Source organism: Meleagris gallopavo, chromosome 13, assembly GCF_905368555.1.
Source record: "Meleagris gallopavo chromosome 13, MGAL_WU_HG_1.1, whole genome shotgun sequence".
Classification (NCBI taxonomy): Eukaryota; Metazoa; Chordata; class Aves; order Galliformes; family Phasianidae; genus Meleagris; species Meleagris gallopavo.
Window position 1 is genome coordinate 563,425 of NC_139416.1, and position 17,285 is coordinate 580,709.

Below are 17,285 nucleotides of genomic sequence, written 5' to 3' on the forward strand. Positions count from 1 at the left end.
TTGGCTGTCACGGACCGTGCCTTCTCCGAGAGCGAGCTGCTGGCACAGCTGCCGCAGGGCCACCAACCTCCACATTTTACAGTAGCCCAGGTTGCCCAGGGCCCATCCAACCTGGCCCTGAACACCTCCAGGGATGGACGGGGCATCCACAGCCTCTCTGGGCAGTTGTTCCAGCACCTCACCACTCTCTCTGTAAAGAACTTCCCCCTGACATTCAACTTAAAACCATTTACCCTTGTCCTGCAGTTATCAACCCTTTCAAAGAGCTGATTCCCCTCCTGTCTGTAGGCTCCCTTTAGGTATCGAAAGCCTAGTATAGTCGTGAGGGTGGAAAAGAGCTCCGAGATCATCCAGCCCAAACATCCACCTGCCAACAGCACTGCCAAGTCCCTCTGTGCCGCTGCTCTCCAGCGCCTCCAGGCACGCTGACCTCCCCCATGTACTCACATCCTCCTGTTTTCAGCATCTTTTGTATGTTTCTGAAGGAAAGGAGCAATTTAAATCATGTTCTTCAAACTAGAAGGCAACTAAAGGAAAAACAAAACCCACAAAAGACAACCAGTTGGTTCCATTTTGTTTAATGTTGTACAAAAAAAATTGGTGAGTATTACAATGAAAAGTGATTAAATCACTGATATCACACTGCCATCCCGCTACCTAACAGCTGAGATTCACTTCTCTATTCATACAATAGAATCTTAGTGGCCTTCGGGAAAAGAACAAAAATGAAATCCTCGAGTCACACGTTCTTTTTTCTACATCATAAAGCTGTGCTCACAGAGACGGCTTCTTCTATTGGACTCCTCAGGTGTACAGGAACTCAGTTGTAAATAAAGTTGAACCTAAAATTAGAAGAGTTATGCCAAGTGAGAGACTTCTATTCGGTTTATTTAACTGACATTTTGGAATGTGAACAAGCAAACATTTTGGCTTTATTCCCGATAAGCCTCCACCTGACAGAGCAAAAGTGATTTATTCTTTTTCAAAAGACAGATTTAGCATAACAAGCAGCAGACCTTTTAAACAGCTAACACTACACTAGCATTGCACATCAGTCTGTTGAGGCTGCAAAAGAAACAACAGCCAACACTTCACCTCATAAGAGACCTTCATCTTTGCTGAACCTAGCAGTGAGATTTACGTAACCCACCAGCAACTCCTACAGCATTTCTGATATCAGAGCCAACCTTATGCACTCTAAGGGTAATAGATGGACATGTTTAACTGAAGTGCCAGTTCCTGTCATCTGCGTTTCACTGCAAACATAAGAGCACTGCACACATATTCCCACAGAAAAGTGAGCATCCATCTCACCTCCCTGATGTCCTTCCTTTCGATGCATCTGTTGCACTGCCACCAAATTGGAATTTGGCTGCATACAGCCAATGTCCTACAGGTAGCCAGGAGAACTTATCTGCTGCCTTCAGGCAGAGCAGGGTGAAGGGGAACTGTTCACGCCATCTAAGGAGTCCTCGTGTCCTTCTGCACTTCTCCTGACATGATGCATCCATTGCATCCTGTCTGAGGTGGACTGTAAGCTCTTTGGGACAGCTGCACGACTGTTACAGTTTGTACAGCAGCACCTAGCCTTGCCTTAGTGCCCAGGCTCCCAGAACCACAGTACAAGCAAACACAACATACCTGCTCAAAAGCTGAGGAAGGCTGGAAATGATGGGTCCGTATCCTGGTGCATTGTCATAGAGCTCAAACAACGGTGCAGCTACCAGCTTGTAATTTTTGGGGACTGCAAACAAAGCTACCAAAAAATACAAGTTGGTGAGTATTAAATGAAAAATATCACCAAGCATTCAGCCAAGGAACTCCCAACAGATCTCAAGCAAGATCACTACATGAAGCACTAGACTACCGAAGTAGGTTTATTCCTTTTAAATTTAATTGCAGGGCTGTGCATGTGATATAGGAGCAGGAATGGGAGTTTACTAGGAACCTGTGTTCCAACAACCATTCAGCTTCAAAACTGTTATCAACATTTATTTTTTTAGTGATTAACTGTAAGCAAATGAACCACAAGAATATGAAATCAAACTTGTAGCCACATTTCCTTGCATGAAATACACACATTCATAGTTTGATAAATAAAATCCTCTGTTGCAAACAAACACCTACCCTTTTCTTGAAGCTGGACTAAGAAAAGCTTCTTGTGCTCTTTTGGTTTAGTAATATGAGCCGGGATATAGGGGTACTGGAAGAAAAAAAAATGCTTGAACAGAGCTTTGAAAATACTGTAGGTACAAGTGCCTATTATCAGCTAAATCAACCTGACAAGACAGAAATGCATAACAGCAAACTGAGCAAGTGTTCTCAGCATGTAGAAATAGAGAGGACTATTCACAGGACATGTGTCACTTATGCAGCAGTGCATAAGTTTCCACTGTGGCTAAAACAGGAACTTAAATGGAGTGCCAAGCTCAGCATGGGGCAGGAAAACTGTGACATCGAGTGATTTCTCTTCCATCAGGACAGGTGTAAGGAGGCAGAGAGTTTCCAGAAGAACAACCTTGTAGTTTGTCCTCAGCCACAGAAAGAAGACTAAGTATGTGAACAAAAACCCCCAAAACTAATGGCTTATGCAGCAGGCACTCCAAAAGCCCAAGTGGCTCCTTGGAGGCTTTTGGAAGAACAAGCTGTATTCAAGAAAATGAAAGCCAACATAAGTACTCACCTGTGGAGGTTCAAAGTTTGGTCTCCACCAGTTACCAATGCAGTCATCAATCACCCAGTCCTGCTGGACACCATCCTGACGGCCCAGGATCTATCAAATACAGCCACAGTCAAAACTCTAAATACTACAAGCAAAACTGTAGAAATGCACTCTGGCAGCATGAAGACTTGCTGTAATAAGGGTATGATGTAGTTCAGAGCTATTCTGGAATAGTTTTTAATGTTTGGTTGGTTTTATAACGTGGCTTATTTTCATAAAATCCTCACCTGAGAGGACAAGGACACTTGAGAAAACATTGTGAATTCCACACTACATTCAGCCAACTGAGTGCCATATGACCAATGGGAAGAACAAAAAGCAGAGACGCTACCTGACAGCAATCACTTTGATAAAGTTATTATGTTGGGAAAAATGGCTAAAAAACAAGTCCTCATCCTCACGTTGTGCTCAGCAACACATCCTGCTGCACATCTGAAGCCAGCCCAGAAGTAAAGCTATACATGAACACAGGACTTGGGGGGAAATCAGACCTCTGGGTCACACTCTCACAAGGAGGATAAATGAGAGCTTACTGTTATACTTTGTTGTCAGCAACCTGAGAACATTTTACAGTCAAACACAAAAGCATCAAAATGACAAGTGACGAGGAGACTGCTGCAGTTCTTTGGCTATTCTACTAACTCTAACATAATTCAACATTCCACAACATTCCAGTATTGCAACATAACAAAAGAAAACAGACCTCTGTCATTAAGCGTTTGAGCCCTTCTACCTCATCTTCTCCTGGATTGAGTTCACCACCAGGTCTGTTAAAATAATCAATGATTAAAGCTAGAGTTATGGTTTACAGTATTCACAGACTTTCACAGGTTAGTTTGGACACGTTTCTACGCGTGGAGCTACAAATTCACTCAAGGCTCTTGCATCTGAGGTTCCAGATCTAACCTTGCCAAATCTGAAGACAATAGGGTAGCTTTCACAAGACCATCTCAAATGGCTGCTATGTGTCCCTTAATAAACAAAACAAAGCAAAACAGGCCGATAATAATAAATAACTTCAGTAAGACAAAGTATAACGATATACATAATAATGACTGGGACACTTAAAAGGTAAAGTTGTAATAATAATGTAGAAGCACTGAAGTTGAAGAAGGGGCTGTAAGCACCAGCTGTGCTTGTTCCAATCTCAAAAGCAGCACTTAGTGACGTGTACAGGAAGCATAAAACTCAAGTGGGGAATCATCCCGCATTTAATCAAGGATAATGAGAAAACTGAAGATACATTTTTGCCACAGTCGGTTAGCAAAGGCAAACAACTTGCCTATTTACTCCACATACATGCCCCAAATCAGGAGGTCAAAAAAGAATCTGGATATAAAGATACTTTTTCCCCTCACCTGAGACCAGACACTGGAAATGTTAAAAACATACAACCAAGAATACGAGGAGAATCACCTGTCTCAAGTCTAAGCATTTTAAAATAAGAAAACCAGCACGACCCCTCTACAATCATATGACCAAAACTTTCTTCCAGCTGTGATAATAGCAGACTAATTGAAGCACTTCCCTCGCAAATTCAGATGCCTGTCCTTCTTACTGTACTCTGCTGGCAGCTTGTGGATTTATAGCCATTCTGCACTTACCAGGGTTTATGCTTTGACATTTCTGCAGCCATAGCATAAGTGCATAAGCTTCCACAGTGTAAGACCAAACCCTGACGACCGGCCGGGCTTTCAACAGGAACCTATCAAGGTGATGCACTGCAGCAAAAATTTCCAGCGGCTTTAGAACCAAGACAACTCTGCACTACCCATGAGCAGAGTCAGACAAATACACTTTAGAGGAAAATGTCATCATTTTAGAAACAATTCTCACAAACCATGCGCTTGGAACAAATGAATCTCATTAAAAATACCTAGCAGAGTTAGCCACATTTTACTTTGCGATACGCACATTTAGAGAGGTCTGTGATTGTCTGGTTGGACTAAGAAGGCGCTTGCAAGAACAGACACTTACAGCTTGAAGAAAGTTGTCCCCAGCTGCAGTAATAACACGTGGGGCAGTCGGTGCTCGTGCACTATCAGAACCCCTTCCACCGTCCGTCTCATGCCGATTTTGTCAAACTCTTCTCTCATGCGCTGGAACCGAGCAGCCACTGAACTGTCCTTCTCATAAAGGGGTTCCTTTGTGCCAAATGTGTAATTGGTGAGAGGATACCTAAAGGGGAAAAAAACATATTGCTACATAACAAGAAAGCTAAATTTAAATTTACAACACACTGTGTTCACCCTGCAGCTGAGCCTTCCGTGTTCGAGGGAGCAGAAACTCACTCACTGTAATGGACTACAAGTTCTGGGTTACACACTGTGCTGCGCGCCCCATGCCATGTCAAGGTCTGCATGGTGGCACGTGAGGGCAGGAAGTCATGCTGGTAGGACACGCTGTGCTGGTGCCAATCCAGAAATAAGCAAAAACATCCAGAAGCATCTGCAGCAAGTGCTACTCTGCTGCCACCTGCTTTGACTCCACAACCTGGAGAAAAGGGAGAGAAAACTCTGCTGGAAAGCGAGGAGGCTGTGCAGGCCAGTGTTTGTTTCTGCAGGAGCAAGAAAGAGCATGAGAACCAGGCTGTGAGGAAGAAATGTTGAGTGCCTGTATGCAGGGCTAGAAGACTAGGGCAAAAATTGCTTGGAGATCCCCCTGCTGGCTCAGGTCCTGGACCTCCATCTGCAGAGCCGAGGCAGCGTGTGTTCAACGGATTTCTCCAGGCACCGGGGATGGATGGAGACAGAAAAAACAGAAGAAAAAAAAAGGAAAACTTAAGGAACAAATCAGACAGTCCTAAAACACACACACGGCAACAGGCAAATGCAATTAACAAGGACCTGATAGCACAGAAATGACAAGTCACTTCCTTGTCAAAGCTGATTCCCACAGACACAAGTGAGCCACAACAAGTTTCCTAACTGCAGCACCTTTATAAGCAAACTTCTCTCCTTGCACTTAAAGCTTAAGAGCGCCTACATTGCCATTCATTCCTGTTTTTAGATTCCCAGAGAGTCATACTAACAATCCATCGCACTGTGCTGCTGTGGCTGCATCAGGCTGTACATCCAAACCGTTAGCCTACCTTTAAAAAAAAAATACAAAGTGCAGACAACTCAGCTTCCTGCTGATTTTCCTCTTCAGAAACACTGCAGAAATATTGCAGCCTCTGAAGCTGACATTTAAACTTCCAAAATAAGAATCTTAGCTGTGAACCAACTTAATTACACTAAACAGTACATACTGCTGAATACCAACTGAATATTGACCATTGCAGCTTGCATCCACTGCTTCTGCAGCATGACAGACATATTTAGCAAATACATTAACAGGAGTTCACTCAGAAACAGAAGTAGAACTATGTTCTACTCCTATATAGCCTTCTCATACAAAGTATTTACAGCTATAATTTTTAAACTCTAACAGGAAACAAGTGTTCTCTGGTAGCAGCTGCTGTGAATTTCAACTAAGAGAAGTGTACTGCACAGACAGCAAGCACACCTATCCACATACTGCTGGCCACACATAGGGTGCTCCAAGCCAACGGGAGCCTGTTCCCCTGGCTGCACAGACAGGGGATGCCTGCAAGCTGCTCAGAGAAGTACCCATGAGTCCCAATTCTGATACTGCTCAATAAATTTGGTGCTTGGAGGACACAGTCCCCCATCAGGTGTTGTGCACCACTGAACCACAAAGTCAGACAGTGGATTGGGTGAGATCTTAGAGTGCATCTAGTTGCAGCCCAGCTGCAGCGTGCCAGCTTTCTCTTGTCCCTTTAAGCCCTCACTGAGAGCAGCCCTAGAGAGAAGGACTTCAGAGTTCCAGTGGATGAAAAACAAGACATGAGCCAGCAGTGTGTGCTTGCAGCCTGGATACCCAACAGAATCCACAGCTGCATCAACAGAGGGGTGGCAGTATGGAGAGGAAGGGGACTGTTCCCTTCTATTCTGCCTTCATGAGACCCCATTTGGAGTATTGCGTCCAGGCCTGGAGCCTCCAGCACAGGAAGGGTACAGAGCTGTTGTAGCAGGTCCAAAGGGAGAGTGATTTTTTACACTCAGATTTTTTACAGGCAGATAGCGATAAGACAAAGGGGAGCGGTTTAAACCTAAAAGAGGGGAAATTCTATCCTGAGAGAACAGCGAGGCCCCGGCGCCTCTGCCCAGAGCAGGGGGTGCCCCATCCCTGGCGGTGCCCGAGGCCACGGACGGGGGCCTGGGCTTCCTGAGCCGGAGGGGACACCCAGCTCACGGCAGTGGATGCGTCCGGAAGGCTGCGAGGCCCCTTCCAACGCAGCCGTTCCGGGCCATCACGCGTCGCGAACCCCGCCGGTCCCCGCAGGCTGCGACCCCCGCGCGGTGCTTCAGGCGGCGCCTCCCGGCCCTTTCCGCCGGCCGCAGCCCCACCGCCCGCCGCGGCCCTCACAGGTTGATGGTCCTCTCCAGCGTCAGCGGCTTGGTCTGCTGGATGTATTTGTTCCCGAACTGGTTCACCCCGCGGGGCCAGCCGGTCTGCGAGCGGTTGGGCGGTACCACGGACATGGCGGGAGGCGGCGGGAACGCGATCCGCCATACAACTCCCGGCGGGCCGCGCTGCCACCGCTCTGCCGGAAGCACCCCATCCCACTTCCGGCGGCGCCCACCACAGAGTCGCTCCGCTCCGTCCCCTCGCGACCAACCGCGGGGCTCTCCGCTCCTCGCCCCGCCCTCCCCCTGCTCTCTGATTGGTTCGGCGCAGCGCGGCCCCGCCTCCCCGCAGGGGCCGCTGGGATTCGTAGTCCAGCGGAGAGCGGCAGCATGGGAGCCAAGCGGCGCGGCGCGGCGGGCGGCCGTAGCGGGGAGAAGCGCGGGCGGCGGGAGGTCGGTGCCGAGCTGTGTGCCGCCCTCGGCGACGCGGCGCTACGGGAGCGGGCGGCAGCGGCTTGGAACGGTGGGGAGCCGCTTCGACACGGTACGGGCTCACGGGTCTCGCGGCTCTCAGCCTGGTGCCGCTCCGCCCGCTGACCGCCGGCTTTGTCTTCGCAGAGGCCGTGGCGGTGGAGCAGGCCCCGTTCCGGCACGGCGTGCTGCGCGGCCTCCTGGCCAGCCCGGCCTTCGCGGCGGCGTTGGGCGACGAGCTGCTGTGCTTGGGCTTCCGAGAGCGGCGGAACGACTTGCTGTCCCTGCGGCAGGTGGGCCGGGCCGGGACGGGAGCGGGGTGCCGTAGAGCCACAGAATCATCGCCAGTGAAAGAAACCTCTCAGATCGCCATCTCCGACCCCAGCCCACACCCACCGTGCTCAATGCTCACATCCCTCAGTGCCACATCCCTACAGCTCTGGGAGGCCTCCAGGACGGTGACTCCCCCTCCCCAGGCAGCTGTGCCACTGCATCACCGCTCGTTCAGAGCAGAAATGTTCCCCAGTGGCCAACCCGACCCTCCCCTGGCAGAACACGAGGCCATCACTCTCACCCTATCGTTATCACCTGGGAGCAGAGGCCGACCCCCTCCTCACCACAACCTCCTTTTAGGGGTTGCCATGAGGTCTCCCTTGCCACCTCCCTCAATGCTTTTCTCCATCTCTCCCCATGCTGCCGCAGTCCGAGGAGCTGGGGGCCAGGCCGGAGCCCCACGTCAGTGCACTGAGGTAAGGCTGCAGGGTCCACGGGGCAGCGTGCCCTGGGCCGGCCTCACCCTGCGCTTTGCTCCCCAGGCGGGCGCTGAGCAGCACCCTGCGGGTATGGCTGGAGGCTGTCACCCACATCGAGCTGGAGCCCTCCATCGACATCTCCTGTGCCAAGTATGAGAGCACAGGTCAGTCTGCCCACCGACCTCCCGGCTCCACATGGCACCACCCAAACCTCTCAATGCTCCTTCAACTCCAGAGCTCGTGGCTGAGCCCACTGCCCTGGGGGGCTGTGCTGTGCCCACCACTCGCTGAACCACAACCTGTCCCTAATGCCCCCTGGCCCTTCCCCATCACTGTGGTCATGCTGCTTGCAGCTGCAGCAGGGCCTAGGGCTGGTGTGACCCCTGCCCTGTGGGCTACTCTGCCTGGGCTGTCTCACCCCTTGCATGCATGTTGCTATGGCAGGCAAAGAATGCTTGTACTGCTTTTAAGACTCTGCACAACCAACTATTGCTCTGTGCTCAGGGATTCTCCTTCCCTCCACTGCAGCACAAACATCTTACAGGGCAGATGCATATCAAAGAACAGACCTTGGTTAATCCAGGAATGTCCATTGTACCCAGTGACAGCCACTGCAGTGGGTGATGGGAACTGTAATTCCACATCTTCAGAGTGGGCTAATTACAGTGAAATCCCACAGAAATTAACCTTGCTGTGTCAGTGCTGCCCTTCCAAGAACTGCATTTTCACCTCTCAGCACGTTCTTTCTTGTACTCTTTCAGGGAAAAAAAGCTGAGAAGCAGCCACTGAAATTAATTTAGGTTGGATGTCAGGGGGAAGTTCTGTACTATGAGAGTGGTGAGGTGTTGGAACAGCTGCCCAGATAGGTTGTGGATGCTCTATCCCTAGAGGTGTTCAAGGGCAGATTGGATGGGGCCCTGGGCAGCCTGGTCTGGTATTAAATGTGGAGGTTGGTGGCCCTGCATGTGCCAGGGGGGTTGGAGATTCATGATCCTTTAGGTCCCTTCCAATTCTGACCATTCTGTGATTCTGTGAAAGCTTTACTGTAGCAAAATGTGTGTGCTTGCAGACGTACTGCTGTGCCATGACGATGAGCTGGAAGGCCGGAGAATTGCTTTCATCCTGTACCTTGTGCCGCCCTGGGAGAAAAGCGATGGGGGGACGCTGGACCTGTTTAGCACAGATGGTAAGAGCTCAGCTTCAGGTGGCTGAAAGAGATGACTCTTGTGCACCCACCCCTTGCAGCAATTCTATGAAGAGTATTTCCTTCGTTCAGAGAAGCTGATGTATAGATAAAATTTGCACCTTGCAAAGGGTTGTAAGTCTTTGCAGAGATAGCCGGTGGGTGACAGCAGAGGGCAATGAAGAGGGGAATTCTTTTTTTTCCAAGAAGGGAGGATAGAAGTGATGCCAGTAACTGTGCTTGGGACATAAAAGTGACTGAGATAAATTCCCTTTCCAACAACAGAAGTCCACTGATTTCTCATCAAGCCCTGAGCTCCATCCCTTACACTGAAGTGTCCCACCAGTCAGTGTCACAAGGTCAGAACCATCAGCTACTAGTGAGTTCCATATCTTAACCAGATTATGTATTCTTCCTCCTCAGAACACTTTCAGCCACAGCAAGTCATGAAGTCATTGATGCCTTCGTGGAACACACTGGTTTTCTTTGAAGTGTCCCCAGTCTCTTTCCACCAGGCAAGGAGCTGCCTCTTTTTTTTTCTTTTTTTTTTCTTCATGTTTTTATTCTTGTCATTGTTGTGGCTATTTGTTCTGCGTGCTGTTACAGCCCTGGTGGGAAGGAGAAAAGGGGAAGGGAGAAACGTGTGCAGTCAGAAGAGATACTCATGCTAAGTGCAGTGCATTAAAACCTTGTGACTTTAGGGAGGACAGGAGCTGGCAAAGCCAACTTTAAACTGTCAGCCTAGCTCCATCATCTTGGGGGAAAAAAAATCCCATCATTACTTCCTAGCACATCTTCAGGTGTTGGCCTTTGTGGTGTACACATCTTTAGCAGATCCCAAATAAAGCTTTGGATGTTCACTGAGCAGAGCATTTGACAGGCATTTCCCTGGTTTCCATTTCCCAAGTGATTTAGGATACTGCAGCTATTCCTAGTAGTCTAGAACACCTCAGAATCATGCAAGGAAACAGCTGCTACAGCTTTGTAACAACAGCAGCTACAACCTGTCTTAGAACAGACTGGTTCTTCCCTCTGTCCTACCAGACAGTTCAAGGAGATAAAAACTGCAATGTCTTCATGTGCTTCAGAACTTTGCAGCAGTTGGTGGCTAGCTCCAACTAGTCATAAGGGGGTGGCTCTGTCTTTGCACTACCATTACACTACAGCACCTGCAATCTGAAATAGTGCAGGGTAGCTCAATTTATGTCAGTGCACAATTTAATGAAATGTTTAAAAAGTAAAAGACAAAAGTTAGACCAGTACAGCCTGCTTTGGCCTACACGCTCATAACGTTTTCTGCATTTCCAGATGAACCTATGCCAGCTAATTTTTGCAACTTGTACATGCCAGTTCTTCAACAGAACAAGTGGTAGAAAATTGAATGTTATTTCTATGACAAAACAACTCAACCTTTGCATAAGCTCTCAGAGACAGGGAGTGGATTTTGCTGGGAGCATAGAATAAAAGGTCTGACTGGGATTTTGAAGATCTGCAAGGGACTTGAGCATCAACATTTGTTTTAGATCCCTCTCTATGAGCAGAGAATAATCCAGCTTCTTGTAGCCCTTGGCTGCCTCCTCTCTGCGAGCTGTAGGTTCTCACAAGGGATGAGTCTGTGTAGCCAATTACAGCTGCTCCTTGCAGGTTATGTATTCTAAAGTGACACGCTGCTTGATGTTGTTCCAGGTGTCAGAGATTCTGTCGGAGGAGAAGTGCCGCTTGTCAGTGAGCGGCTGGTTTCATGGCCCCCCACTAGAGCGTCCTGCACGCTACATTGAAGCTCCCTTGCCCAGGAGCCCACACATCCCTTATGATGTGAGTAGCCAGTGTCTACAGAACTGCATTTCCATTTCTTTCATGTCCCTCAAATACCTGTTTGGGACACATCAGTGGTTCGGGATGCTTTAATCTTTAACTTATCCAAGTCTCCTTTTTGATTTTTGATTACGTATCTTTTGTTTTGTTTTTTTGTTTGTTTGGTTTTTTTACTCTGTCCACTGTGCATAACAGTAGTGCAGAGGGCAGCAAATGCTCTCAGTGCAATTTAAAAAAAAAAAAAAAAATGAATGGAGTGGGTGGGTGGAATCTAGTCCTATGGGCAGCTGGGCGAAGAGGAATCATGGAATTGTTCTTCCTTTTGGAAATCCAGTGTTCAAATCCATTTCTTTTCCAGCATGAAATCTTGTATGAGTGGGTCAATCTAGTTTATTTGGACATGGACTCCCAAGCTCAAATCCAGGAGGAATTTGAGGAGCGATCAGAAATTCTCCTGAAGGATTTTCTTAAGGTGAGCTCTGTGCTTCCATGCGATGTGGTCACAGGGCTAGTAGTGTCCTCATGACATGCACAACCTCCTGAAATCCCTTCCAGCCTCGGCCATCCTGTGTTTCTGTGGATGGATAACCACTGCCTGCCTGTAACACTGCTGTGCAGGGATACATCAAAACCCATAAGCTTTCTTTCAGCAATCTCATTTCCTGCTAGTAGCAAAGCAGAAGGATGGAAAGACGTCATCCTTCCTGTGATGACCAGAGTGTCCTTATCTGTCCCCTGAGCTCTTACATCTTAGGGGAACTCAACCTGTATGTGAAACAAATGACTCACAGTGATTTTTGGCTTACTTGAATAGCTGTTTCTCAGGGCTGATTTACCCTTGGTTTACGAAGCATCCATATCTCAGTGAAATTCCATGCTCACCCAGCTGACAATCAAGTAACATTTCATACCTATTAGGTTGTGGCTGTTAAAAATTCACAGTGCCCACCCAGACCATGCTCTTCTATTCAGCAGTCATTAGGAGACAGGCAAGTTAAAGAAAATGTTGAGAATGCCTTACACAAGAGTGCAGGATGGCTGTTTGCAGTACACTGAGGGAGACCCAGGAGCTAAGTGTTAATGTTTCAGCACTCTTCCTCTCCTAGAAAGAGAAATTTCAACTTCTGTGCGAAGCTTTGGAGAACAAAGACATCCAGTGGAGCAGTCGGGGGCCTCCCAATAAAAGGTAGGAGATGACAATCCTGTTCCATTGCTCACACCAAGCAGGAGCTGACACGAAGCTGCACTGACCGGTGCTGCTGTCATGGATGTGGCTCCCATTGGTTCTCTGCTGCTGCTATCTGCTGTCTTTTCAGACTCTATGAAACAGCAGAGGAAGACAGCCTCCCTGACATCCTGAAGAACTTCCTGCAGTTCTTGCACTCAGAGGCACTGTTTTTATTGCTTTCCAACTTCACTGGTCTAAAGCTGCACTTCCTGGCCCCCTCAGATGAGGATGCTGGGGAAGGAAGAGCAGCAGACAGTGCTGGGCAGAGCAGTTCCAAAAGTGAGGAGGAAGAGACTGAACAGCGTGCTGATAGCAGTACCAGTCAGCCAGACCAGCCTGACAACATCTTTGAAGCACAAGACAGTGAGACACAGAACGGTAAGTAGGGCAGCAGCAGTGTGAAAGGACTTGAGCAGGATCCTGACATCAAGGTTGTTGGCAACAGACCCAGAGATTTTCATGGAACTAGGATTTCACCTTACTGCAGTGAGCACAAGGTACTAACGTATCAGATTTTTAAAAAATGCTCATCTTACAAGTTATTTGACATTAGAAGAAAAGGTAATTAAAACCCAAGACTTATTTTGTACAAAGACTTTGTTTTTTATTTCCCCAATTTGCCTTTTCTGTTGCCATATTCTTCCTGTGTAACTGTAAACTTCTATAGGAGGAGGTCGTAGTTTGAGGCTGCATGGATTGAAAACTGACCAAAGCCATGAGAACATAAAGACTTTCCCAAATTCTGATGTACCTACCGGAGAGTTCAGAGTGCTGCTTTCCTCCCTGCAGCGCCTGGTGTTAGTGTGCTTTCAGAGCAGACAGGTTACTGGCATTTGAAGGTTAGAACTCTAGTGTAAATCCCAAAGGAGGGGAAACAAAACAGGAGGAAGAACTGGTTGAATCAAAGCACATTGTCTCTGGGAGGTGTCAGAAAGCAAATCTGGCATCCATCCCCTGCCCCACACTGTTCAGAGGACGTGGCTTAGAGCCCCCTCTAGAAAAGAAGTTAACACGAGATCTGTTTGACTTGTTCTTCCTTTGCGCTTTGCTGGGGTCAGCAAAGACAGTAGGGGGGCTTCCCTTCATGTGCCTTGAGCTTTGCAGGAGTCAGCTACAGCACATCCTCATGGCTTTGCCTGGCTGCTGGGATAATCTGCTCCCTCCCATAGGGTCGAGTACCCCGATGTGCGCAGGGGAGCTGCGGCGCTGGACCAATGGGCACTATACTCTAGTTCATGACAATCAAGCAACTGAATTTGCTCTTGACCTGCTCTTCTACTGTGGCTGTGAAGGTAAGCAGACAACAGACAACATTCTCATCTTCACTCTTGTCCTTACACTGAGATTTGGGATTGTGTCCTTGCCTGAGCTGCCTGTCTTGCAGCCAGGTGTGGGTTCGCTGGGGCAGAGGGAAAGGATGGGGCCCGATGTCTTTGCACTGCTGGGGTTGGCTCTGAGCACGGTGGAAGGGCAGGTGGCCAGAATTCCTGCTGAAACGTTTCATTTTGCCACCAAAACTATTGCTGCCCCCAGTTCACAAAGCCTGGGGTTTTTTAAAGTTACGTTAGGCCTGTCTAGGCGTTTTAGGTTGATTGCTGGCTAGATAATTTCAAAAAACAAAAATATAAACATAAGCATTTTGGACTAGATGAGCTGAGAACGCATAGCTGAAACCACCTGGCACGTGATTGTAATTAGACGGGAAGTTTGCTATCTGCTAAGGCAAAACTGTGGGCAGCAGAAAGCCAAGCTACCCTAAATGGCCTGTCTGTGGTAAAAGGCAAAGCTGGTTCATTCAATTCAAGTCAATTCTGAATGTAAAGGTAAAATGATAGCCCAGCAGGAGTTAAACTGTTCTGCATCCAGTCACTGTACAGAGCGCAATACAAAAGCTGCATCTCATACAGGAGGGCTGTAAGGAGTCCGGACAGCGTTCAACTTTCTAAGAATCTTTCTTTTTTCTCTCTTTTCTCTTTTAAGACTGGGATCCAGAGTACGGTGGTTTTACTTCCTACATTGCTAAAGGTGAAGATGAAGAGGTAAGGAACTTGGCTGCTAACTATAGATTAGATAAAAATTAATTGTTTAGGGTGGAGTGGCACAACTACACTTTATCACAGTGCTAACACGATCTCAAGATGAAGCTGTTACACCAGAGCCTCGAGCTTTCTGCCTGAGCTGTAACTCTTGGGGCACAGCTCTGGATTTGGCTTCAAGAGGCGAGTGGTCGCTGACTCCTGTGGGCACAAGGCTGTAGCAGAGATCACTTTTCCAAGGAAAAGTCACATCCAGTTGAGCACTAATAAGGCTACTGAGCAGCCACACCAATAAGAAGTCCAGAATCTCTTCAAGTGAATCTTGCTATCTGATAAATGCTTCAGGTTATATGTATATCTCACTTTCTATTAGCATCCCTTTCTTCTGACTGGTTTTTAAGCTGTTTTTCTTCCTAGGAATGTTTCCAAGGACACATTTTTGAAACTAACTTCCTTCCTTATCTCACCTCTCCCAGCTGTTGACTGTGAATCCAGAGGACAACTGCTTGGCCCTGGTATACAGAGACAAAGAAACTATGAAGTTTGTGAAATACATCAATCATCGCAGCTTGGCACGCCTGAAAAAGCACCCGAGCAGAAGAGGATTTTGGGATTTTTCATTTGTCTATTTTGAGTGATGGCACAGTGACCATCATACACAGAAAATGGTGGTGGTGGCTTTGGAGCAGGGCTGTGTCCAAGCATTCAGCTGGGCTTGCCTGAGCCCAGGCCAACCTTCCTGATGCTAACTTGATCATGTTGTATGTGAACTATTCCCTACTTAGGGGGCCTAGGTGACTTTTTTATTAACTGTAAGTGGAAATCATGTCTCCTCCTGACTTGGTTGCAGCGTGCACTCTTAGCCACTTTTAATGGTACATAGAGGTGCCAGCCCCGTGCGACTGACGGCTTCCCAGCCCTTCTCTTGTGGAATTGAGATGTGTGAGATGTGTGGGATGAGTCTCTCCTCTGGAAGGGTGAAAACTACTAGTGCGCATGGCCCCAAGTTAATGACTCTTGTTTTTGTTTTTTAATAAGAGGTCAGTTAAATGCTTCAAACTGTAGTTGAGCGAGTTCTGTTACAAAATACCCAGGACATTTTCTGGAATTTAACTGTGTTCACCTTTTGTAGTGGCAGAAATAAAGGAGCTGCCCAGGGAAATAAGAAGTGTACAGCTCTGTGGAATCTTGAAGGAAGAAAGTGAGGCTGTAAAGCTACTGGCATTGCCAGCCTGGCCTTGGCACTCTAACAGGAGCACGACTTCATTATGGTAAATGCTGTGCAGACAAACCCAGATGGAGTCCCTACTCCTGTGCATTTACAAGTTAAGCAGTAGATGAAAGAAGAGACCTGCTCCTATGTTCTTTGTCTGTATCTATACTTGAACAGCTCTGTGCTTCAAATCTGAAAGAGCTGTGGCAGTCTCAGATCAGGAGAGGCTGGGCTGGTAGCAGGAACTGCCAACTTGCCTCTTTGGCTCATTCACCACAGCAGGAGGATTGCCAACAGTGCATTCTCTTGTCCAATTCCAGCTCTGTCCTGCAGTCTGCTGGACTCCAGTGTGGCTTCTGTCACTGGAAATAGGCTGCTCAGATCCTTCCAGCTAGCAGGTATCAAAGGAAGACGGCCAGCTGGACAGCAAGCACCATGCTGTAGGCTTGGCCCTGGCATGCGTGCACTTGCCTAAAATTTTTCTGCACTCAGGAGAAACGCAGGTGTACTTTCAGATCAACCAAGCTGGCCAGTGGGCTTGCAGCATACTGGGAATTGTATTTCATTTCCTCCTGCCTCTTTTTGGTCTAAGAGGGTGAGCTGTTTAGAGCCTGCTATCACTGGTTCCAGGTGTAATGTCACTGACAATAGAGGTGGTGTAAGACCACAGCTAGCAGCAGAGTGCCAGCAAGCTCCAAGTAAGGCAAGTTGTGCTGGCACAGGCAGCAAGTACTTGGGGCATGATTTCGTGACTGCCTTCTGAAATGGATTAGGAAGCACGTAGGCTTGGGAGAGCTACGTGATCTTGTTCATTCTCTGCCTTGTTTCCCTAAGCTGGCTTCCCTGCGCTCTGCAGACTTCCCTGCACTCTTTCAATGTTCCTTTGCTGTTCTAAGCTGCTTACAAAGACAAGGGGATGAACCTAGAAACAGATGCTGCAAAGACCATAGAACTCTTTGTGAATTACTAATTTAAGTTAATTTCTGAAGCACTCTGTTACCATTGTGAGCAATGGCTTTTATGGGGACAAAAGCCCTTACTCTGAGCTGCTACAGCAGAAAAAGCCATGTCATGGGAGTTCTCAAAAATCAGAAATGTTTGAGTAGTTTCAAAGAAAGGTTACAGATAGCCCAGCCACTCACAGTACAGTCGCCTAGGCAAAGCTGGGAGTAAGTTAATTAACAAAAAGAAACAGCATATTCTTCTGCATTGTCAACCTAAGAGTGGTTGGTGAGGCTTGAAACAGCCTACCATAAGATCATGCTTTTTGAAGCTTTCTGCTTTTTAATAATAAATAATACACTAGAGGGCACACCAGCCCCTACTCAAGCAGGGCACTTATCGAGCCCATCATGCAGGGAAACACCCTTCTGCCCCAGGAGACTGAGATGAAGCAACTTACAAAGCTAAATTTGCAGTTAGCATTGAAAAAAAAACCAACAGAATGGAGCAG

General features: G+C 47.7%; 2 protein-coding genes across 2 annotated transcripts; one reads left to right on the forward strand and one right to left on the reverse strand.

The window, feature by feature from the left end:
* Positions 1-562: 562 nt before the first annotated feature.
* On the reverse strand, positions 563-7,368 carry NUDT21 (nudix hydrolase 21). Its single transcript, XM_010717926.4, has 7 exons — positions 7,154-7,368; positions 4,700-4,900; positions 3,426-3,489; positions 2,684-2,773; positions 2,128-2,203; positions 1,642-1,756; positions 563-842 (listed from the first exon to the last, which is right to left on the reverse strand). Exons 1-7 carry the CDS (start codon positions 7,267-7,269, stop codon positions 821-823), a joined length of 684 nt encoding a protein of 227 aa, XP_010716228.1. The 5' UTR covers positions 7,270-7,368; the 3' UTR covers positions 563-820.
* A 103-nt stretch (positions 7,369-7,471) lies between these two features.
* Positions 7,472-15,787, forward strand: OGFOD1 (2-oxoglutarate and iron dependent oxygenase domain containing 1). The gene is made up of 13 exons (XM_085235317.1): positions 7,472-7,678; positions 7,753-7,898; positions 8,308-8,354; positions 8,421-8,521; positions 9,427-9,543; positions 9,964-10,055; positions 11,227-11,355; positions 11,714-11,827; positions 12,462-12,541; positions 12,672-12,961; positions 13,753-13,875; positions 14,564-14,622; positions 15,096-15,787. The coding sequence occupies exons 1-13, from the start codon at positions 7,525-7,527 to the stop codon at positions 15,255-15,257; spliced, it is 1,614 nt and encodes a 537-aa protein (XP_085091443.1). The 5' UTR covers positions 7,472-7,524; the 3' UTR covers positions 15,258-15,787.
* Positions 15,788-17,285: the final 1,498 nt, after the last annotated feature.

Excerpts from the sequence above, each read along its gene's own strand:
- OGFOD1 (XM_085235317.1), top strand. The coding sequence starts at position 7,525 with ATGGGAGCCAAGCGGCGCGGCGCGGCGGGCGGCCGTAGCGGGGAGAAG. Across the intron at positions 8,355-8,420 it reads CCCCACGTCAGTGCACTGAG|GCGGGCGCTGAGCAGCACCC; the intron begins GTAAGGCTGCAG and ends TTTGCTCCCCAG. Across the intron at positions 12,542-12,671 it reads CGGGGGCCTCCCAATAAAAG|ACTCTATGAAACAGCAGAGG; the intron begins GTAGGAGATGAC and ends CTGTCTTTTCAG.
- NUDT21 (XM_010717926.4), bottom strand. The coding sequence starts at position 7,269 with ATGTCCGTGGTACCGCCCAACCGCTCGCAGACCGGCTGGCCCCGCGGG. Across the intron at positions 3,490-4,699 it reads GGGACAACTTTCTTCAAGCT|ACCTGGTGGTGAACTCAATC; the intron begins GTAAGTGTCTGT and ends TTATTTTAACAG. Across the intron at positions 2,204-2,683 it reads CAAACTTTGAACCTCCACAG|TACCCCTATATCCCGGCTCA; the intron begins GTGAGTACTTAT and ends TTTTTCTTCCAG.